Source organism: Anolis sagrei, chromosome X (assembly GCF_037176765.1).
Source record: "Anolis sagrei isolate rAnoSag1 chromosome X, rAnoSag1.mat, whole genome shotgun sequence".
In the NCBI taxonomy this organism is placed as follows: Eukaryota; Metazoa; Chordata; class Lepidosauria; order Squamata; family Dactyloidae; genus Anolis; species Anolis sagrei.
This window is the reverse complement of record NC_090034.1, coordinates 14,461,280-14,485,502: the sequence shown is the minus strand read 5'-3', so window position 1 is coordinate 14,485,502 and position 24,223 is coordinate 14,461,280. Positions and strand designations below refer to the sequence as shown.

At 44.1% G+C, this 24,223-nt stretch overlaps 2 protein-coding genes across 4 annotated transcripts; both read left to right on the top strand.

Annotated features, from left to right (window-relative positions):
• The first annotated feature begins 1,561 nt into the window (after positions 1-1,561).
• On the top strand, positions 1,562-10,523 carry LOC137094813 (deoxyribonuclease-1-like). The gene is made up of 9 exons (XM_067460664.1): positions 1,562-1,695; positions 5,076-5,219; positions 6,472-6,560; positions 6,899-6,982; positions 7,242-7,357; positions 7,440-7,552; positions 8,066-8,220; positions 9,397-9,493; positions 10,234-10,523. Exons 2-9 carry the CDS (start codon positions 5,085-5,087, stop codon positions 10,285-10,287), a joined length of 843 nt encoding a protein of 280 aa, XP_067316765.1. The 5' UTR covers positions 1,562-1,695; positions 5,076-5,084; the 3' UTR covers positions 10,288-10,523.
• Positions 10,524-12,478: 1,955 nt separating this feature from the next.
• Positions 12,479-22,995, top strand: LOC132782074 (deoxyribonuclease-1-like 2). 3 transcript variants are annotated; one of them, XM_067460666.1, is made up of 9 exons: positions 12,479-13,211; positions 13,398-13,542; positions 13,969-14,057; positions 16,304-16,387; positions 16,694-16,794; positions 17,749-17,861; positions 19,476-19,630; positions 20,867-20,963; positions 21,176-22,995. In XM_067460666.1, the coding sequence occupies exons 2-9, from the start codon at positions 13,402-13,404 to the stop codon at positions 21,227-21,229; spliced, it is 834 nt and encodes a 277-aa protein (XP_067316767.1). In that variant the 5' UTR covers positions 12,479-13,211; positions 13,398-13,401; the 3' UTR covers positions 21,230-22,995. The 3 variants fall into 3 exon arrangements, with proteins under 3 accessions (XP_067316767.1, XP_067316766.1, XP_067316768.1); XM_067460665.1 differs by having other exon boundaries at positions 12,480-13,217; XM_067460667.1 differs by lacking the exon at positions 13,398-13,542 and having other exon boundaries at positions 12,480-13,217.
• Positions 22,996-24,223: the final 1,228 nt, after the last annotated feature.

Here is a 24,223-nt window from a genome sequence, read left to right as displayed (position 1 = left end):
TTTGGCTCAGCGGGAAAGCTATTCTGGCCGTGGTTCCTGGGTCTGGAAACCCAACAGATGCTCCTGAAGGTCAAGATAAAGGCCAGAGATTCAAGGGCCAAACCACACTGGGTGACCCCATTCAGGCTGGAATTCTTTTGCCAAGGCTGAACCTTTTGCCTCTGGTTGGATTCAGCACATCGGAGAGCTCCCTCTCATTTAGTCACTTTTGCAGATCAGACCAAAACCTGGAGTGGATTCAGCCATGCCCTCCCGTTTATGGATGCAAAAGCAAAAGCTCCCAAGTTACACCTTGTTCGGGACTGTATAGGCCTCTGGATGCCTCCCCTGGCAAAAAGAGTCCATGGTAAGGAATGCTGGGAGTTGTAGTTCCAGATAGACTTGAAAGATACATACAATGATAGGTCTTCATTCAGCCCAGTACCTTCTAGATGGGCTGGACTACAACTCCCACCACTCTCCAAAATGATAGGTTTGTGCATGCACTCATTCAGCCCAATACCTTTCAGTTGGGTTGGACTACGACTCCCATCACTCTCTAAAATGGATAGGTTTTTGCATGGACTCATTCAGCCCAATACCTTTCAGTTGGGTTGGACTATGGCTCCCATCACTCTTCAAAAATATAGGTTTTTTCATGGACTCATTCAGCTTATTACCTTTCCAATGGCTTGGACTACAACTTCCATCACTCTTCAAAAATATAGGTTTTTTCATGGACTCATTCAGCTTAATACCTTTCCAATGGCTTGGACTACAACTTCCATCACTCTTCAAAAATATAGGTTTTTGCATGGAATCGTTCAGCCTAATACCTTTCAGATGGGTTGGACTAGGACTCCCATCACTCTCCATAAAGGATAGGTTTTTGCATGGACTCATTCAGCCCAATACCTTTCAAATGGTTGGACTACAACTCCCATCACTCTTCAAAATATAGTTTTTTGCATGGACTCGTTCAGCCCAATGCCTTTACGACTCCCATCACTCTCCAAAAGGATAGGCTTTTGCATGGACTCATTCAGCCCAATATCTTTCAAATGGGTTGGGCTACAACTCCCACCACTCTCCAAAAAGGATAGGCTTTTGCATGGACTCATTCAGCCCAATACCTTTCAAATGGGTTAGATTACTATCCATGTCCAAACCGGCAGGGGTACTATATTGGTTTGGAGAGTGATTGGAGTTGTAGTACAACCCACCTGGAGGGTGCCAGACTAGGAAAAAGCTGCATTAGCAAGTCTATAGAGTTAAAACCATTGAAAATAAAAGCATATCAATTTGAAACTTTCCATATTGTCTCCGTTTTCTTACTATATATAGGATTATTCGGGATTTTTCCAAAGTGGTTCTTCCTTGCTCTCAGACCTGGCAATGGAAAATCCTGAAAATCCTTATCTCTCTGTCTTTCTTCCTCTGAAATCTCCCCGACGGAACTTGAACACCTGTGCAAATATATAACAATTTTGAAGGGGAGAAAGATACCTTCCGAGGCCAGGGTTGGACGCAGTATTTTAGGAAACTTGGGGCACATTTTGAATTGCCAAACGAAGGACAACCTTGCAAGGAAAACACCTTGGACATAGGTTTAATCCTTACTGATTGGCAGGATTCTCAGGGCAAAAGACTTCCCAACTCTGAAAAACTTTTTGACATTGAAGGCTTTTTGGACCTTCTAGTTTTGGAGACTGACCGGTAAGTGGAAACATAGATTTGGGATGAATTTATGGATTTGGCCCTCCCTCCAGGTGTTTTGGATTTCAACTCCCATCATTCCTAATGGCCTCAGGCCCCTTCCTTTTCCCCCTCAGCCGCTTAAGCTGAGGGGGAAAAGGAAGGGGCCTGAGGCTGTTAGGAATGATGGGAGTTGAAGTCCAAAACACCTGGAGGGAGGGCCAAAGTTTGTCCAAGCCTGATGCACACTGTAGAATTACTGCAGCTTGGCTGTTGTGAGCTCAGAGCTATGGAAGAATGGAAGCTGTAGTTTGCAGCTGGCTTTCACCAGCTCCGAGAATGAGGAAGCCGGGGGATTTGTGGCGCCAGCCTTGGCAAGAACAACCCTATGTTTCCATTGGGGAAGGTCACCTTTGGAGAGAAGGAAGGCATCCCTAACAGAACACCTTTACCTGTTGCGCCAGGTGAGGAGGAGTAAGGTGATGGGAAAAGGGGGATTAACATTTTGGAGGGGTCCTGCTTTGTGGCCCAAGTATTATATTGCACTATGCAACACGATTTTGGTCCCTGGGTTATAAATGTCATTTTTTAATTGGTTATATCGTAAACACATGGGAAAAAAAGCTTATCAAACTGCAAAAACATTGATTCTATGGAAGGGAGATCCTGCAGCACATTTTAGTTTTCCAATTAATATTTCATGGAGCAGCATTTCTCATCCTGGGGGTTGGGACCCCTGGGGAGGTCACGAGAGGGTGTTAGAGGGGTGGCCAAAGGCCATCACAAAACATAATATTTTTATCAGTCATGGGGGTTCTGTGTAAATAAATAGCGTAAATAAATTCCATCATTGGTGGGATTCAGAATGCTCTTTGATTGTAGGTGAACTATAAATCCCAGCACCTACAATTCCCAAATATCAAGGTCTATTTCCCCCAAACTCCATCTGTGTTCATATTTGGGCATATTGAGTATTTGTGCCAAGTTTGGTCCAGATCCATCATTGTTTGAGTACACAGTGCTCTCTGGGTGTAGGTGAACTACAACTCCAAAACTCAAGGCCAATGCCCACCAAACGCTTCCAATATTTTCTGTTGGTCGTGGGTGTTCTGTGTGCCAACTTTGGTTCAGTTCCATAATTGGTGGAGTTCAGAATGCTCTTTGATTGTAGGTGAACTATAAATCCCAGCACCTACAATTCCCAAATGTCAAAGTCTATTTTCCCCAAACTCCACCAATGTTCACATTTGGGCATATTGAGGATTTGTGCCAAGTTTGGTCCAGATTCATCATTGTTTGTGTTCACAGTGTTCTCTGGATGTAGGTGAACTAAAACTCCAAAACTCCAAGGTCAATTCCCACCAAACCCTTCCAGTATTTTCTGCTGGTCATGGGAGTTCTGTGTGCCAAGTTTGGTTCAATTCTATCATTGGTGGGGTTCAGAATGTTCTTTGATTGTAGGTGAACTATAAATCCCTGTAACTACAACTCCAAAGTTACAAAATAAATCCCTCCCTGCAACCCCATCAGTATTCAAATGTGGGTGAATTGGGTATTTATGCCAAATTTGGTCCAGTGAATGAAAATACATCCTACATATCAGATATTTACATTACAATTCATAAAAGTAGCAAAATTACAGTTATGAAGTAGCAACAAAAATAATTTGATGGTTGGGGGGTCACCACAACATAAGGAACTGTATTAAGGGGTCGAGGCATTAGGAAGGTTGAGAACCTCTGTTATGTAGAGTATCTCAACCCATTCAAAGTAGTTTATGGCAGCCACAAAAACCAAGTTTCTGGGTAGAACAACTACTTTCAAAGGACAGGATCAGAATTCAGAATGAACTTAACAGATTAGGACACTGATTGGCCAAAACGAACAACATGAATTTCAGCAAACACAAATGTAAGATACTACACTGAGGCAGAAAAAATTAAATGCAAAAAATACAGGATTGGTGACACCTGGTAGCAACATGGACAATGGGATTTGTAGTCCAACTCATCTGGAAGGGCCCAGACCAGGGAAACCTGCATTAGCAAGTCTGGGATTCAATCCTATAGAAACTCTATCTATATAAAAAATGTAATGTTCGTTTGTGGGATTATCATAATTCAAAAACCACTGTGCGAATTGACACCAAATTTGGACACAATATACGTCTCAGGCCAACAAGTGACCATCACTCATAAAAATACAGAAAAACACAGTGGAAGAGACTTTAAACCCCCCCCCCCCCAAAATAAAAAAAACATTCAATCACCTCTCAACAAAAGATTGCTCCAGGCACTGTCAGGCAATCAAATGCTAATCAAGGTGGTCAGTTGAAACATTCACACCTAGCTCCAACAGACAATAGTCCCTTGTCCCACCCTGATCATTCCACAGATATATAAACCCTTTTTTCCTAGTTCCAACAGACCTCACTACCTATGAGGATGCTTGCCATAGATGCAGGTGAAACGTCAGGAGAGAATGCCTCTAGAACATGGTCATATAGCCCGAAAAAACCTACAACAACCCAGTGATTCCGGCCATGAAAGCCTTCGACAATACATTAAACCAAAAATACATTACAATGCAGGCACAAAACGACATACATATACGCAAACACATATATACACACACAAAACACATATACACAGACTGGGCCACACATTATAATGCATGTGCAAAAGCACATATATACACATAAACACAAATATATACACACACACATACACACAGAAAACACATATACACAGACTGGGCCACAGCAACGTGTTGCAGGCACAAAACCACACACGCACACATATATATGCAAACACAGACATACACAAATATATACACACACACATATACACACACAAAACACATATACACAGACTGGGCCACAGATTATAATGCATGTGCAAAACCACATATATACACATAAACACAAATATATATACACACACATATACACACACAAAACACATATACACAGACTGGGCCACAGCAAGGCATGGCAGGGGATGGCTAATTGGAAATAAAACCATTCCCCGTTTGGAGAGTGATGGGAGTTGTAGTTCAACACATCTGGAGGGTGCTGGATGAGAGGAAATCTGCATTAGCAAGCCTGGGATACAACTCTATAGAAACCATTGGAAATAAAGCCCCGTTCCATTTGCTTTGCCCTTGCTCTCTTGCCTTAAAAGCTGGGAGAAAAGAGATGCAATGGAGCTGCAACTGTGTGCATAACGCACCATTGCACTGGGACAAGCCAAACTCTTTAGCAATGGGTCAGTAGGGAAGTTGTGCCACTCGGCGCATGCTCCGGTTCCAGAACCCATTCTGGGGAATCCGACTAGAACCAAATGTCTGGAACAGAGGAGAATGGCTGATACGGAGGTTCGTCTCCCTTCCTTTCTGCGCAGGAGGGAGCCATGTGGGGGCTGTGGGTCCTGGGCCTGGCCGCCTTCGTCCGCCCGTCCCTCACACTCAGGGTCAGCGCCTTCAATATCCAGACCTTCGGGGACAGCAAACTCTCCAACGACACCATCACCGACATCATTGTCCAGGTGACCTTTGCATTGGGACCAAGGGAGCATCAGGCCCAGAGCTTCCTGAACATGAGGAAGAACTTCCTGACTGTGAGAGCCGTTGAGCAGTGGAACTCTCTGCCCCGGAGTGTGGTGGAGGCTCCTTCTTTGGAGGCTTTTAAACAGAGGCTGGATGGCCATCTGTCGGGGATGCTTTGAATGCAATTTTCCTGCTTCTTGGCAGAATGGGGTTGGACTGGATGAGGTCTCTTCCAACTCTATGATTCTATGTGTGTCGGGACACAGGAGTGTGTCACCTGTAGTCCAGAGGTGTGTCACATGAAAAATACTCCACACAAACAAAGACAGGAGAACACAGTCAAAACCCTTATGACAGATGGCCAGTTCAAATGCCAAGAGAAGGACACTCCACTGGAAGGGAACCCCAAAGTGCATCTGGCCCAACCCCCTTCAGTCAGGTAGGAAGACACAGAAAAAGCCCTCCCAACAGATGGGCTCATCTGGAGACGTAGACTCCACTGGACTCCCAGGCTTTCTATATCTCTCTAAAGACCATCAGTGGGCATCTAGTCTAACCCCCCGTCAGCCAGGCAGGAAGTCACAATGCATTACCTTCCAACAGACAACCATCCAGCCTCAGTTCAAACCCCAAAGTTCAAACCCAACCCCCTTCAGCCAGGCAGGAAGACACAGAAAAAGCCCTCCCGACAGATGGCCTATCTAGAGATGTAGACTCCACTGGACTTCCAGGCATTCTATATTTCTCTAGAGACCATCAATGGGCATCTAGTCCAATCCCCTTCAGCCAGTCAGGAAGTCACAGTGCAATTCCTCCCAACAGATGGCCATCCAGCCTCAGTTCAAAAACATCCAGAAAATAAGATTTCAACAGACTCTCAGGCAGTGTATGTTTCACTAGAGTTGGAAGGGATCCCCAAAGGGCATCTAGTCCAACCCCCATGAGCCAGTCAGAAATGCACAGTCAAAGACTGCTCAACAGATGGCCATCCAGGTTCCATTTAAAAACATCCAGAGAGATATCCCCAACATGGAAAATTTGGAAAGCTCTGGTGCATGCTGTCAAACAGATGCAGTTTGTTACCACTTGAGTGCTTGATGTTACGGGATGCTGAGAGTTATAGTTTCACAGAGTCTTCAGCCTTCTCTGGTGCCAAACTACAACTCCCATCATTCCATAGCATGGAGCCGTGGCAGTCAAGTCGTTTCTATTATAATTATGGTTATTGGACCCCATTCCGTGTCTCCCCAGATTGTGTCCGGATATGACATCACTTTGATCCAAGAAGTCCGGGACGCTGACCTGAGCGCCGTTAAGAAGCTGATGCACCGCCTGAACCAGTGCGTCCCTTATTCTAGCCGCAGAGGATAGGGCCATTCCATTCGCTCTTGATTCACCAAAAGCACAGCCTGAAAAAATGTGGAGATTTTGGGCAATGTCTGGTGCTTTGGAAATTTACATGTTACCCCTTTCCTCCTTGTTTTTCAATGAAAACTACAAACCCCAGCGTCCTTGGTTTGCCTGTATCCCCTGCTCAATAAACGGCGCTTGTGTTTGTCAGCCACTTTGGTTGATTTGCCAAAAACACAGCTGGACTATGACTCCCAGCATCCCCTGCCCAACTGGGGGATTCTGGAGAGCTAGAGTCCCACCTTGAGGCTTCTGTTTCCCTCCTCAGAGCATCGCTCCAGCCTTTCAGTTATGTGGTCAGCAAGCCTTTGGGACGCAGCAGCTACAAGGAGCAGTACCTTTTCATTTACAGGTGAGTCCCTTTTTACGTAAAGGGGTCATTTAGGGACAACCCAGGATGGAGTAGAGTTACACTGGGGCATGGGTGCCTTTTGGCACCCTTTGGATGTGCAACCTACTCCTGAGAGTTGTAATTCTGCTAGGTATTGAGTCTTCTCTGCCAAGGAGTGCTAAACTACAACTCCTGGGAACCCATGGCCTTGAGCCAAGGAGGTTCAAGCAGCACCAAACTGCATCAATCCCACAATGTAGATGCCCTTCTTATGGCCCAGGCAGGACCAGGCCTCCTTCTTGGACAGCTACTACTTCGACGATGGCTGCGAATCCTGTGGCAACGACACCTTTAGCCGGGAGCCCTTTGTGGTGAGGTTCGCAACACCACAGACAGGTGAGGCTCTACCTGCTGGTTGCTGTAGAGGAATGTGGGCTGATGAAGGACTGCAACGCCCATGTGCCTCTCTCCTTCCCAGAGCTGGGAGAGCTGGTCCTGGTGCCCCTCCATGCCGCCCCCAATGACGCCGTCTTGGAGATCGATGCCCTGTATGACGTCTACCTGGACGTGAAGCACAGGTGGGGCACCCAGGTAAGAGGGGCCCTTTTTGAAGTGTGTGCTCACCCTCTCTTCATTCATTCCCCTTCTTCCCCTTCCCTTCCTTCCTTCCTTCCTTCCTTCCTTCCTTCCTTCCTTCTAAACCTGGAAAGGAAAACCTTGGGATGCATCTATGCTGCAGAATGAATCCACTTTAATTGCCTTGGCTCAATGCTATGGAGTCATGGGAGATGTTGTTTTATGGTGCTTTGAGCCTTCTCGGCCAAAGAATGTGGATGCCTCACCAAACTACCAATCCCAGCATTGTATTGCATTGAGCTGCGGCCATTAAATTAGAGGTGACGTCCCTCCAAGAGGAGCTTCTGAAGCAGCTTTGCTTTGGCTCAATTCTGAGTTTACTGTATTATGCAAATCTCATGCACATCTTTAGGTGAGGCCATTTAGCCCCGAAAAAGTGAGCATTAGATTTGAGTCAAAACGATAACGTTGGTTCTGGAAATACAAAGAGAGAGAACAAGTTGGGCTTCTTGTCTTCCTTGTTGTCAGGACGTCCTCCTCCTGGGCGATTTCAATGCTGGCTGCTCCTTTGTCCGGGCGCAGGACTGGGCCCACATCCGCCTGCGCACTGACCCCTCTTTCCAGTGGCTCATCCCGGACACGGCTGACACCACCGCAGGGCGTTCCGACTGTGCCTATGACCGGTAACTGCCAAGCCCAGCATTCCCTTCCTCCTTGGGATGGATTTGAATGTGCCCTGTGACCACCTTTCGGTGCTATAAACACCACAGCTGGACCGGCTCACAATAAAAATGCACCTTGTGTTGTGTGGTTTACAACTCCCATACTCCCTTGGCTCTTAGACAAGTGCTGGGATGTTGTAGTTCAGTATATCCCAATTATCAGCCAGGGAATGCGTAAACGTATAGGTCTTTGCACAGTCTTCTTTGCTTCTCCCAGCACTCTCGGAAGGGATTGGACTACAAGTCCCATCACCCTGAAAAAGGCATTTGTAGAGCTTCCTTTAGACCAGTACTTCCTCAGATGCGTTAGACTACAAATCCCCAAACTCCCCAACATGGATAGCTTTCTTTAGCCTTGCACTCTCTAGATGGGCTGGACTACAAACTCCCATCATTCTCCAACAGCACTAGGTCCTTGTATTGGTTCATTTTGCTTACCACCTTCCTGATGGGTTGGACTACAACTTCCATCACTGCCCAGAACATATATTGTACATCCTTGCTCAGGCTCCTTTAGCTCAGCACCCTCCAAATGGGTAGGACTACAACTCCCATCACTATTCAAAACATTTACATCCTTCCACAGGCTCCTTTAGCTCAGCACCCTCCAGATGGGTTGGACTACAACTCCCATCACTATTCAAAACATTTGCATCCTTCCACAGGCTCCTTTAGCTCAGCACCCTCCAGATGGGTTGGACTACAACTCCCATCACTATTCAAAACATTTACATCCTTCCACAGGCTCCTTTAGCTCAGCACCCTCCAGATGGGTTGGACTACAACTCCCATCACTATTCAAAACATTTGCATCCTTCCACAGGCTCCTTTAGCTCAGCACCCTCCAGATGGGTTGGACTACAACTCCCATCACTATTCAAAACATTTACATCCTTCCACAGGCTCCTTTAGCTCAGCACCCTCCAGATGGGTTGGACTACAACTCTCATCACTGCCCAGAAAATATACAGTACATCCTTGCTCAGACTCCTTTAGCTCAGCATCCTCCAAATAGATTGGACTACAACTCCCATCACTGTCCAAAACATATAGGTCTTTGTAAAGCTTCCTTTGTAGAGCCCAGCATCCTCCAGGTGTGCTGGATTACCATTCCCATCACTCTTTTCCTTCCTGCAGTATTGTAGCCGCCGGAGCTCACCTGCAAGGAAGCCTCCTACCTGGGAGTGCCCAGGTGAACAACTTCCAGGAAACCTTCCACCTCAGCGACAAAGATGTGAGAAGATCCTCTTTTGATCATTTGCAAGGAATGGTGAACTCTGTGCATGGCCAGAGGAACCACAAGCATCTGTTAATGATGGCAGAAGGAGGAGGGAGGGGGTCTAGACCAGAATAGGGGACCCTGCGCATGGCCAGAGGCACCCCAATCAGGTTTCAAGGCAGGGAATCATCCTCAATATTAATATACTATATTATCATATATGATGTTTTATATATAGGGTTGCTGTGAGTTTTCCGGGCTGTATGGCCATGTTCCAGAAGCATTCTCTCCTGACATTTCACCCACATCTATGGCAGGCATCCTCAGAGGTTGTGAGGTCTGTTGGAAACTAGGAAAATTGGGTTTATATATCTGTGGAATAATGTCCAGAGTGGGAGAAAGAACTCTTGTCTGTTTGAGGTAGCTGTGAATGTTGTAATTGGCCACCTTGATTAGCATTTAATGGCCTAGCAGTTTCAAGGTCTGGCTTCTTACTGACTGGGGAATCCTTTGTTGGGAGGTGATGGGAGTTCCTTCTCCCACCATGGACATTCCAGATATATAAACCTCATTTTCCTAGTTTACAACAGACCTCACAACCTCTGGGGATGCCAGCCATAGATGCAGGCAAAATGTCAGGAGAGAATGCTTCTAGAACAGGGCCATACAGCCCGAAAACCTACAACAACCCAGTGATTCCGGCCATGAAAGCCTTTACCTTTATCATTTTTTCCCTTTCTTTTTTTCCTTTCCAGGCTTTGGCTGTCAGTGACCATTATCCAGTGGAAGTGACCCTGAAATCCAATTAATTCCGTTTTTGCACCCCGAAACTCAACTTTTATTCGGGGAAATCCCTTTAATTCCCACGAAGCTTTCTGCCGCTTATGAAATCACAGTTCCTAATCATTAAAGATAATTATAAAGATAGCTGATTCTTCCACTCACGTTTTTCTTGTTCTTATGCATGATGATGAGATGCACTGGAGGCCAAATTGTGAAATTTCACGACTCACGCAATTAATCTGAATAAATCTGCTAGAGGGCATTTAATGTTATAGTCTTCCTTCCAGAGAGGTTTCTTTGGGCGAAAACTTGTGTTGGACTACAACTTCCATCATCCCCAATCACTGCCTGAACTAATTGGGAGGAGTTTTGGGAGTAACATACAGCTGGAGTTTTCTGAGCCATGAAAGTTCCAATTGGTGCCCTCCACATGTATTGGACTACAACTTCCATCGTGCCCAGCCACTGCCTGAACTAAATGCGAGGCATGGGTTTTGTTACTCCAACACAGCTGGAGGTTGTTTTTTTTTGAGACAAGAAGTCACAAAACCCCACTTTTCCCAATTAGCACCTTCACTGTGTGTTGGACTGCAACTCCCATCATCCCTTGCCCCTCTGCTAGTCAGGAGGCAATGAGTTTTGTTAGCCCAATGCAGCCAGAGCAAATGGAGGAAGGTCTTTTAGTATCCCTAACCATAGTCCAGTTTGGGACCTCAGCAGTGGATGATGGGCTTTTCACATTGTAAAGAAATAAGTGATGGTTTTTGTTCATAATAAACATAAGGCAGGACTTGTTTTGTTTTTAGGAGAGGGGGTCCATTGCAATAGTGGTGTGAAATGCGCTCTGACCGCAAAGGTTGCCTCTCTTCCTTCCTGCACAACACATCCCCTTTTGCAAGAACCTTGTGGCCACAGGCCTTGGGAAAGATGATCACAGGGCCTTTCCATCTATCCTTCCATCCCTCTATCTGCCCACCTGCATATCTATCCACCCATCCACTCACCCATCTCTGGATTCATTCATATACCTACCTATCAGCCTAACCATCCATCCATTCACCCACCTAACCTACCTATCTACTTAATTAGCTAGCTACCACTCATCCAACTATGGTCCCTTCTACACTGCCATATAAAACCAGACTATATGGCAGTGTAGTAGCGGCCTACCTGCCCTCCATCCATCCATCTATCCATCTACCTATCTATCTATATATATACCTACCCACTTGCCTACCTGCCTGCCTGCCTACCTACCTGCCTACCTGCCTACCTACCTACCTACCTACCTACCTACCTACCTACCTACCTACCTATCAATTTACTTATCTATTTACCAAACCATCCATCCCATCCTCCATTCATTCATTCATTCATTCATTCATCCATCCATCTACCTACCTATCAATTTACTTACCTATTTACCAAACCATCCACCCCATCCTTCATCCATCCATCCATCCATCTACCTACCTATCTACCTAACCATTACCTGCCTGTATATCTAACCATCCATCCATCAGTTTATTCACACATTCAACTATCTATCTCAATATTTATCAATTCATCTACCTATCTATCTGCCTGCCCATCTATTTAGTTATGGACTTAACCATACATTCATCTCTTTACTACCTACCTACCTACCTACCTACCTACCTGTATACCTATCCATCCACCCATGGATCCAACTCTTTATTCCTCCACCCACCCATCTCTTTATCCTTTCACCCCTCCACCCATCTCTTTATCAATGCATCCATCCATCTCGTTATCCATCCACCAATCTCTTCATTCATCCATTCATTGATCTATTCATCCATCCATCCATCTATTATCATTGATCTATTCATCCATCCATCCATCTATCTATTATCCATATCTTTATCCTTTCACACATCCACTCATCAATCCATCTCTTTATCAATACATCCATCCATCCATTAATCCATCCATCCATTCATCACTTCATCCATCTATCCATCCATCCATCCATCCCTTCATCCATCCATTCATCGATCCATTGATCCATCGATCTCTCAATCCATCAATCCATTGATCGATCCATTGATTGATCCATCCATATCTTTATCCTTTCATGCATCCACCCATCAATCCATGTATCAATAAATCCATCCACCCATCTGTCCATCCATCCATCACTTTATCTATCCTTCCATCCATCTTTTTATCCATCCATCCATCCATCCATCCATCCATTCATCGATCAATCCATCCATCCATCCATCCATTCATCCATCCATCCATCCATCCATCCATATCTTTATCCTTTCATGCATCCACCCATCAATCCATCTCTTTATCAATAAATCCAGCCATCCGTCCATCCATCACTTTATCCATTCATCCATCCATCCATCCATCCATATCTTTATCCTTTCACACATCCACCCATCAATCCATTTTTATCAATAAATCCATCCATCCATCTCTTTATTCTTTCACCCAACCACCCATCTCTTTATCAATGCATCTTTCCATTTCTTTATCCATCCATTCATCTCTCCATCCATCCATCCATCCATCCATCCATCCATCCATCCATGCATCCCTCCATTTCTTTATCCCTCCACTCATCCTTCCATTTCCATAGGCACCTTTCTTTTATACATGCAGAAACCCAACAGGTTTCGCTGTGGAATGCGGTTTAGTGCGTCTCTGTTGTGCAAAGAACACAATTCGCAGTGCAAGGTTTGTGATGCAACACAGTGTGGTTGCAACGCCAGCATTAAAAGGGAGAATGCTAATTTCAAAAGGGCTGGGCCCCTTCCGGCAGCAATAGCAGCAGTCCAAAGAGAGGCAGGCGGCAGGTGCCAGGGAAGCCAAGCAAGGCGGGCTTGAGCCTCTATCTCTGAGTATCTGGCAGGAGGTTCTGAGCCAAGCGGAAGGGAAACTTGCCTTTTGGGGAGAAGCACCCCTTGCTCACCAGGTAAAGGTAAGGGTCTAGGTCATTAGGACTGATTTCATCCCTGGATAAAGAATTGGGGATATATTTTTTAATGAAAGCAGTAGATCAATGTGTATTTCCAAAGCCCTAAGTGCATTCAACATCTGTTGGGAGGGCTTGGACGGTGTCTTTTCTGTTGAATGACTTTTGCATCTTCTGGCTCTTTAGGAACATGAAGCAACTTCTCTTGCTCATTTTCGGCCTGGTGTCGCTGGCACAAATGGTCAGCGCTTTAAGGATCTGTGCATTCAACATCCAGAGCTTCGGGGACACCAAACTGTCAGATGAAGGCACCTTCAAAATAATTGTGAAGGTGAGCTCTCCTTCTCTGGAGGCCTTTTAACAGCGATTGGATGGGCATCTTTTGGGAGGGCTTTAGCTCAAAAGCAGACTGGGGTTGGGCTGGATGCCATTTGGGTGCCCCTTCCAGGACTTGTGGAATATGGACTGCTCTGGGGGGTGGGAGGCTCTCCTCCTTTGGAGGTCCTTAAATGGAGCTTGGATGGGCATCTTTCAGGAGGGCCTTAGCTGTGCACTGCGGAGTGGGGCAGACTGGATGCCCTTTGGGGTTCCCTCTTCTAGCTCAGGGCAGGGAATGCACCAGAACTACAGCCAGGAACTTCAAAAAATCACATCCTCTCCAGATTCCCCATTGGTGATGCCAACTAGAGGATGGTGGGCATTATAGTCTAGAAGAGTGCCTTCTCTTAGACACCAAGGATCCTCTTTCTTGCTGCAGGTCCTCTCCCGCTATGACATTGCCATGGTGCAAGAGGTGCGGGACTCCGACCTGAGTGCCGTCAATGAGCTGATGGAGCGACTCAACAGGTGAGACCCCACCTTTATGGGGCACCCAGTACAACTTCCTTTTATAGATAGATAGAGTCCGTCCAAGTTGTAGACATCTGACTTACAAATGACTCCTAATGAAGAATGGGGCTGGACTGGATGGTTTTTGGGGTTCCCTTCCAAGTCTATGATACTATTTCTATCTCATATATTCAATAGATAGATAGATAGATAGATAGATAGATAGATAGATAGATAGATGCTAGCCCTAAGTTACTGACATCTGACTTACAAACGAGTCCTAGTGAAGAATGGGCTGGACTGGATGGTCGTTGGGGATCCTAAATCTTTGATAATGTGTCTATCTCATAGATAGATAGATAGATAGATAGATAGATAGATAGATAGATATAGGTGGTATCTAATTTACAGACATCTGATTTACAAACGATTCCTAGTGAAGAATGGGACTGGTCTGGATGATCTTTGGGGGTCCCTTCCAAGTCTTTGATACTATGTCTCTCTCATAGAGATAGATAGATAGATAGATAGATAGATAGATAGATAGATAGATAGAGACCGTCCCTAAGTTACAGACATCTGACTTACAAACAACTTCTAGTGAAGAATGGGGCTGGATTGGATGATCATATATACATTAGATAGATAGATAGATAGATAGATAGATAGATAGATAGATAGATAGACAGGTAGATAGACAGGTAGATAGATAGAGATAGGTCATCCCTAAGTTACAGACATCTGACTTACAAACAACTTCTAGTGAAGAATGGGGCTGGATTGGATGATCATATATACATTAGATAGATAGATAGATACTAGATAGATAGATAGATAGATAGATAGATAGATAGATAGACAGGTAGGTAGGTAGGTAGATAGAGATAGGTCATCCCTAAGTTACAGACATCTGACTTACAAATGACTCCTAGTGAAGAATGGGGCTGGACTGGATGATCTTTGAGGGTACCTTCCAAATCTATCATACTATGTATATCTCATATATAGATATAGATCGATAGATTGATAGACAGACAGACAGACCGATAGAGACCATCCCTTAATTACAGACATCTGACTTACAAATAACTCCTAGTGAAGAATGGGGCTGAACTGGATGGCCTTTGGGGGACCCTTCCAAGTCTTTGATACTATGTCTATCTCATAGAGATAGATAGATAGATAGATAGATAGATAGATAGATAGATAGATAGAGACCGTCCCTAAATTACAGACATCTGACTTACAAACAACTTCTAGTGAAGAATGGGGCTGGATTGGATGATCATATATACATTAGATAGATAGATAGATAGATAGATAGATAGATAGACAGACAGACAGACAGACAGACAGACAGACAGACAGACAGACAGACAGGTAGATAGATAGAGATAGGTCATCCCTAAGTTACAGACATCTGACTTACAAACGACTTCTAGTGAAGAATGGAGCTGAACTGGAAGATCTTTAAGGGCCGCTCCCAAATCTATAATATTAGAGATAGATAGATGATAGATAGATAGATAGATAGATAGATAGATTGATAGATAGGCAGACAGACAGACAGAGGCTGCCCTTAAGTTACAGACATCTGACTAACAAATGACTCCTAGTAAAGAATGGGCTGGACTAGATGGTCTTTGTGGGTCCCTTCCAAATCTATGATAATGTGTCTCTCATATATAGAGATAGAGAGACAGACAGACAGACAGAGGCCATCCCTAAGTTACAGACATCTGACTTACAAATGACGCCTAGAGAAGAATGGGCTGGACTAGATGGTCTTTGGGGGTCCCTTCCAAATCTATGATCATGTGTCTCTCATCTATAGAGATAGAGATAGAGATAGAGAGAGAGAGAGAGAGAGAGAGAGAGAGAGAGGCCATCCCTAAGTTACAGACATCTGACTTACAAATGACTTCTAAAGAAGAATGGGCTGGACTAAATTGTCTTTGGGGGTCCCTTCCAAATCTATGATAATATGTCTATCTCATATATAGTGATAGATGATAGATAGATAGATAGATAGATAGATAGATAGATAGATAGATAGATAGATAGAGGCCGTCCCTAAGTTACAGACATCTAACTTACAAACTACTCCTAGTGAAGAACGGGGCTGGGCTAGATGGCCTTTGGGGGCCCTTCCAAAGCTATGATACCATGTCTATTTCATGTTCGTCTCATATATATTAATGGGGCGGTCTCCCAGACTTGCCCCTTGGCTCCCAAACCCCACATCTCTCTCTTTGACCTTGCAGAGCATCGAAGGAGCCCTACGAATTTGAGATCAGCCAGGCTTTGGGTCGGGAGAACTACAAGGAGATGTACCTCTTCATCTACAGGTAGGGTCCCAAACGTAAACATATCCCATTCCCCCCCTTCCCTCTTTCTCCCTCCCACTGGGAACAGTTATCCCTCTGCTCTGTATATTATTTTATTTATTCGATCATTAAAATTGTCTGATTCAATTCCTCACATTGTTCTTTCCCTGTTACTCTTGTCCATAAGCTCTTTCCATTTCGACTCCCAAGTCTCCTGAATATATCCACTAGTATATTTTATTCTACAGTTTCATCCCCATCTTTGTTTCTGTCTATACCTTCTATATAGCAAACTATATATCCCTTTGCTTTCTCCTCCCTCCCCAGGACAAGTTCAGTCTCGGTGGTGGACAAGTACCAGTTCCCTAGCAAGAGCGACGCCTTCAGCCGGGCCCCTTTCATCCTGAAGTTCTCCGCTCCGGAATTGAGTCCGTAATGCAGAGAGAAAGCATCTCTTTCTTGGTGGTCCCCCCCCCCCCCCCAAAAGGACAACTTTGGAAACTTTCCTCTTTTGCTGTATGACGAATGCAGTTTGGCCCCATTTGAAGCACCCCATAGCTTCAATTTTATGGAAATCCTGGGAGATGTAGTTTTCTAAGGGCTTGAGCTTTCTCTGCCAAAGAGTGACACGCTACAACTCCCAGGTTTCCCTATGGAAACTTGACTCATTTTTCATTGGGGCTGGAGCTGTAAAACAAATGCAACCTGACCCCATTTGAACTGCCCCGTGGCTTAAATGTTATAGGATTTGTAGTTTTCCAAAGTCTTGAGCCAAAGAGTGCAAACTAAAACTCCCAGGATCCTATATAGAAAGTTCCATTTTTCATTAGGGCTGCTGCTGTAGAACGAATGCAGCGTGATCCCATTTGAACTGCCACGTGGCTCAATGTTATGGAAACCCTGGATTATAGTTTTCCAAGGCTTTGAACCAAAACGTGCAAACTACAACTCCCAGGATTTCATATGGAGACTTGACTCATTTTACGTTGGGCCTGCAGCTGTAAAACAAATGCAACATGATCCCAATTTGAACTGCCCTGTGGCTTAAATGTTATGAGAGTTGTAGTTTTCCAAGATCTTGAGTGAAAGAGTGCAAACTACAATTTCCAGAATTTCATATGGAGACTTGACTCATTTTTTGTTGGGGTTGCATCTGTATAACCAATGCAATGTGACGCACACTTGAACTGCCCTGTGGCTTAAATGTAACGGGAGTTGTAGTTTTCCAAGGCTTTGAGCCAGAAAGTGCAAACTACAGATCCCAGAGTTCCATAGCCTGGCAAGTCAGGGACATTTGCTCCAAGTAAATACATTAAAGGGTAAGGAGGGTGGAGAGGGCCACCGTTGCTGCTCCGGATGCTAACCAGGACTCTCTTTTGCAGATGGGAAGGAACTCATTCTGGTCCCGCTCCACACTGCTCCCAATGATGCCGTGGCCGAGATCGATGCCCTCTACGACGTCTACCTGAAAATCATTGACAAGTGGGGCACCGATGTGAGCATCTTATAGGGAATTTTGGGAGTCTTCATCTGTGGTATCTTACTCAGATTCTTTACTTTGTTAAGCTTTTTAAACTTACCTGTCTTTTAATATTGTCATGGCCTGTATTTTTAATCTATGTATCCCACCTTGAGGAGGTAAATAATAATAACTGTTAGCCACCTTGCATCCCCATTGGGGGAGAAAGGCAGGGGAAATAAAGATGATGATGATGATGATGATGATGATGATGATGATAATTGTAATTGTCAGCCTTCTTGAGTCCCCATTGAGGGAGAAAGGCAGGGTAGAAATGATGATGATAATAACAACAACTACAACAACAATGGTAAGCCAACTTGAGTCTCCATTGGGGAGAAAGGCAGTGGGATCAAAACATCATCATCATCAACAACAACCACAACAACAACAACAACTGTAAGCTGACTTGAATCCCCATTGGGAGTCCAAGGCAGGCTAGAAAGAAAATTAATAATAACAATAACAACAACGGGTTGTTGTAGGTTTTTTCGGGCTATATGGCCATGTTCTCTAGAGGCATTCTCTCCTGGCAAGCATCCTCAGAGGTAGTGAGTTCTGTTGGAACTAGGAAAATGGGTTTATATATCCGTGGAATGACTAGGGTGGGACAAAGAACTCTTGTCTGTTGGAGCTAGGTGTGAATATTTCAACTGACCACCTGGATTAGCATTTGATGGCCTGGCAATGCCTGGGGAAATCTTTTGTTGAGAGGTGATTAGATGTCCTTGTTTGTTTCCTTTCTGTTGTTTTGCTGTTGTAATTTTAGAGTTTTTTTTATACTGGTAGCCAGATTATGTTCACTTTCATGGTTTCCTCCTTTCTGTTGAAATTGTCCACATGCTTGTGGATTTCAGTGGCTTCTCTGTGTAGTCTGACATGGTGGTTGTGAGAGTGGTCCAACAGAAAGGAAGTTAACGGCGTTCCATGAATTTATGCTGTTCACATGACCTTGGAGGTGTCTATGGACAACGCCGGCTCTTCGGTTTACAAATGGAGATGGGCACCACCGCCCAGAATTGTGCACAACTAGACTTAATATCAGGGGAAACCTTTATTTAATAATAATAATTATAAGCCAGCTTGAAACCCTATGGGAAGAAAGGTGGAATAATTAAAAATAATAATCAGTATTCTGGTGAAAATAGTAGTTTCCAAGTAATGTACAGAACCAGCATGGCATAGATTTTTGAGCCTTGACTCTGGAGACCTGGGTTCGAATCCCTACTTGTCCACGGAAACACACTGGGAAAGTCACGCTCTCTCAGTCTCAGAAGGAGTCTAAAGCAGGCATGGGCAAACTTTGGCCCTCCGGGTGCTTTGGACTACAACTCCCACAATTCCTAACAGCCTACCAGCTGTTAGGAATTGTGGGAGTTGTAGTCCAAAGCTCCTGGAGGGCTGAAGTTTGCCTATGGTTGGTCTAAATAATCTATCCAAGACAATCCCATTGTGAGGTTTGCTTTAGGGCTGCCGTAAATCGGAAACAACTTGAAGGCATGCAATGGCAAGGTGGTCAAATGAGGACATTGCCCCACAACTGAGAACTCGGCCCCGATCTTTCTCCTTTGGGGTTTCTCCTCTTGGCAGAACATGATGTTTCTGGGGGACTTCAACGCGGACTGCAGCTACGTGGGCAAGAAGGACTGGGCCTCCATCCGCCTCCGGACCAGCGAGGTCTTCAAGTGGCTCATCCCCGATGAGGTGGACACCACCGTGGGGGACTCCGACTGCGCCTACGATCGGTACGGGATCTGGGTTATATGGCAGTGTAGACTCACTTAACCCAGTTCAAAGCAGATAATGTGGATTATGTGCCTTGTCAAAGCAGATAATGTGGATTATGTGCTTTTTCAAAGCAGATAATGTGGATTGTATATGTTAGTGTAGAAGAGGCTTCTGAGAACCACTTCCACTTGCCATCTAATTTTTGTTTGTTTGTTCCTCCCTTCAACAAACAAACAAACAAACAAACATTAGTTGACAAGTGGAAGCAGGTCTCAGAATTTATATTAAGTTAAGGCTTGATGGTAAAACTATAGATTGCTCATCCCTATTCTCTTTTTATTGCTTTCCCACCCTTTGATTGATTATAACACATCCCTTTTGAAGCTCACAAAACTATTTAGATATTTCTGAAATTCTAAACAGAGCGATACTTCCTGCTCGATTTTACAACTCGTCGCTCTCCGCTCCGTTAATAACTTTGACCCTTAATGAGCTGAAATGGAAGTGAGCTGAGGCCAAAGGTTTTGTCCTTTCATCTCACTTGGCAAACAGCGTTTGCACTTTGCTCTTAACTTGCAGCAATGGAAGTGATCTGAGCACAAAGCGAGAGGAAAGCAGAGGAACCAGGACATTTCACAAGGCGTTAGCTACATGGGAAGGCAGAGGATTGATCTAAATTGGAGGGCATTGTTGAGGCTGGGTGCTCCAAAAATCTCTAGTATCTATATTACAATTGCTCTTAACTTGCAGCAATGGAAGTGATCTGAGCACAAAGCAGGAGGAAAGCAGAGGAACCGGAACATTTTACAAGGCATTAGATACATGGGAAGGCAGAGAATTAATCTAAAATTGGAGGGTATTGTTGAGGCTGGGTGCTCCAAAAATCTCTAGTGTCTATATTACAATTTCTCTTAACTTGCAGCAATGGAAGTGATCTGAGCACAACGGGGGAGGAAAGCAGAGAAACTGGGACATTTTACAAGGCGTGAGATACATGGGAAGGCAGAGGATTAGTCTAAATTGGAGGGTATTGGAGGGTATTGTTGAGGCTGGGTGCTCCAAAAATCTCTATTATCTATATTCCAATCAGAAACTAGAGATGAGGAGATTAATATAGGATGATACTCCATGAGTCAGTTGATGGAGCTTTTCCAGGACCTACTTCTTGACCTTTGAAACTTGTAGTTTGCCTTTGAAAAGGGCCCAGTGTTGCCCAAGGGAGTCCTCACCGGTTCCTCTTTTTGCTGTTCTAGGATCGTGGTGAGTGGGGCTCAGCTGAAGAAGTGGGTCAAGCCCAACTCAGCCAAAGTGTTCGACTTCCAGAAGGAGTTCAAACTGAGCCAGGAAAAGGTGCGCCTTTCCTTCATTGCACACACACAATGGCCAGTTGAACAGAATAATTATTCTGCAGTATTTTAATCCATGGATGGTTTGCATTTGTGGATACAGAGTCGTGGATACGGAGGCCCAACTGTGCCTCTGTAAGGAAGGGATGGTGGGGTCGGAGGTGCCTTTTGTGCAGGGATGCCATGCTCTTCTGAATGGGCCTTTTCTCTTTGCAGGCTCTGGCCGTCAGTGACCATTTCCCAGTGGAGGTCACTCTGAAGTCTCAATGAGGCTCCTTTGGCTTCCCTTCTGCTGCCCTGATGCCATGCTTGCCTTCCGTCCTCCAAATGCAATTTACACATATACGAAGCTACAGTCATGCTGCGCCTAGCTATCCCCTCGAGGTCCAATGTATTCCCTTTAGGGGTGTCACATGAGTGCTCCCCACAAAGGCTGTCTGGCAGGAAGGACACGGTCAAAGCCCTCCCAACAGATGACCTTCCAACCTCAATTCGAACACCTCCAGAGAAGGAGACTTTATTGTACTCCAAGGCAAGGGATTCCCAAAGAGCATCTAGTCCAGACCCTTTCGCCATTAAGGGAGACACAATCAAAGCCCTCCCGATAGATGACCATAAAGTCTCAGTTCAAACACCTCCAGAGAAGGAGACTCTACTGAACTCCAAGGCAACGGATTCTCAAAGAGCATCTAGTCCGGTCCCTTCTGCCATTAAGGGAGACACAGCCAAAGCCCTCCTGACAGATGACCATCCAACCTCCATTCGAACACCTCCAAAGAATGAGACTACGGGACTCCAAGGCAAGGGATTCCCAAAGAGCATCTAGTCCAGACCCTTTCGCCATTAAGGGAGACACAATCAAAGCCCTCCCGATAGATGACCATCCAGTCTCAGTTCAAACACCTCCAGAGAAGGAGACTCTACTGAACTCCAAGACAACGGAGTTGCCTTAAATGACCGAAGGAGGTTGGAATAGATGCCCTTTGGGGCTCTCTTCCAGTGGAATTGCCTTCTCTGGAGCCTTTTGCAAAGAGCATCTAGTCCGGTCCCTTCTGCCATTAAGGGAGACACAGTCAAAGCTCTCCTGACAGATGACCATCCAACCTCAATTCGAACACCTCCAGAGAAGAAGACTCGACTGGACTCCAAGGCAAGGGATTCCCAAAGAGTATCTAGTCCAATCCCTTCTGCCATTAATGGAGACACAGTCAAAGCCATTCTGACAGACGACCATCCAACCTAAATTCAAACACCTCCAGAGAAGAACACTTTATTGGACTCCAAGGCAAGGGATTCCCAAAGAGCATCTAGTCCAGACCCGTTTGCCATTAAGGGAGACACAATCAAAGCTCTCCCGAGAGATGACCATCCAGGCTTAGTTCAACACTGCGAGAGGAGACTCCACTGGACTCCCTGGAAGTCTATACTTCCCTAGAACTGGAAGAGACCCTGAGTGCATCTAGTCCAGCTCCTTTCAGCCAGGCAGAAAGCCGTCCAGTCAGCCAGCCTCAGTTCAAAAAGCTCCAGAGAAGGCAATTCCACTGAAAGAGAGCCCCAAAGGGCATCTATTCCAACCTCCTTCGGCCATTTGAGGGAGACACAGTCAAAGCCCTCCCAACAGATAGCCATCCAGCCTCCATTTAAAAACCTCCAGAGAGCTTTAATCCTTACTGAAGTGGGGTGTTGCTGCTGTTCAAGTGTAGGTACTGCTATGACTTTTATAATCTGCACTGTTTTTTAATTGAGTTGCAGTCATTGCCACTAAAATAGTTAAGTTACTAATTTAGATGAGAAAATGTTTTGATAATGATATCTGTGAGGAACCCCATGGGAAGGCTAGAGAGGGACCGACACAGGAATCAACTGAGGACATGAGAAGTATAAAAGGAAACAATTCCAAACCTTGTTTATATAGTAAAGATTATGTGAAACTTATATTTAATATGCTATATATGCGCGTAACTCTACATACTGGCACAATAAAAGTGTAATTGAAAGAAACTCCAATCAAATCAGACTGAGTTGTTCTTTGGTAATTGAGTGACTCTTCTGTTGCCCAAAATGCCAGAAGCCAAATGGGTCAGAACTTGCCCAGGGCAAGGCTGAGAGGAACATTCAAAAGGCAGGTTTGCGATGATGATGATGATTGGTATTATTCCCATTATTTTTATTATTATTATGATTACTCTTATTATTATTACTATTACTATTCGAAAGGTAAGTCTGTGATGATGATGATGATTAGTATAATAATGGAAAGGGTAGATTTCCGTGATGGTTACTATTACTATTATTATTCTAAAGGTAAGTTTGTGAAGATGATGATTAGTATAATAATGGAAACAATAGGTTTCTGATGATGATGGTTACTATTACTATTATTATTCTAAAGGTAAGTTTGTAATGATGATGGTGAGTATAATAATGGAATGGGTAGGTTTCCGATGATGATGGATACTATTACTATTATTATTCTAAAGGTAAGTTTGTGATGATGATTAGTATAATAATGGAAAGGGTAGGTTTCTGATGATGATTGTTACTATTACTATTATTATTCTAAAGGTAAGTTTGTGATGATGATGAGTATAATAATGGAATGGGTAGGTTTCTGATGATGATTGTTACTATTACTATTATTATTCTAAAGGTAAGTTTGTGATGATGATTAGTATAATAATGGAAAGGGTAGGTTTCTGATGATGATTGTTACTATTACTATTATTATTCTAAAGGTAAGTTTGTGATGATGATGAGTATAATAATGGAATGGGTAGGTTTCCGATGATGATGGATACTATTACTATTATTATTCTAAAGGTAAGTTTGTGATGATGATGATCACTATTATTATTATTATTCAAAATGTTGGTTTCTGATTATTATTATTATTTGAAACACAAGATGAGTCCCCAGCAGATAAGATCACTCTGCTGTCTGTTGTACTGGATCACTATAATATTTATTATTATTATTATTATTATTATTATTATTATTATTATTATTATTATTCAAAGGGCAGGTTTGCAGTGATGATGATTCAAAGGGTAGGTTTCTGATGACAAGTACTATTATTCTGATTACTACTATTATTACTCAAAGAGTAGGTTTCTGATGATTATTCAAAGGGTAGGTTTCTGATGACCATTACTATTATTATGATTACTATTATTATTCCTCAAAGAGTAGGTTTCTGATGATGTTTCAAAGGGTAGGTTTCTGATGGTGATGATTCAAAGGGTAGGTTCGTGATGATGATTCAAA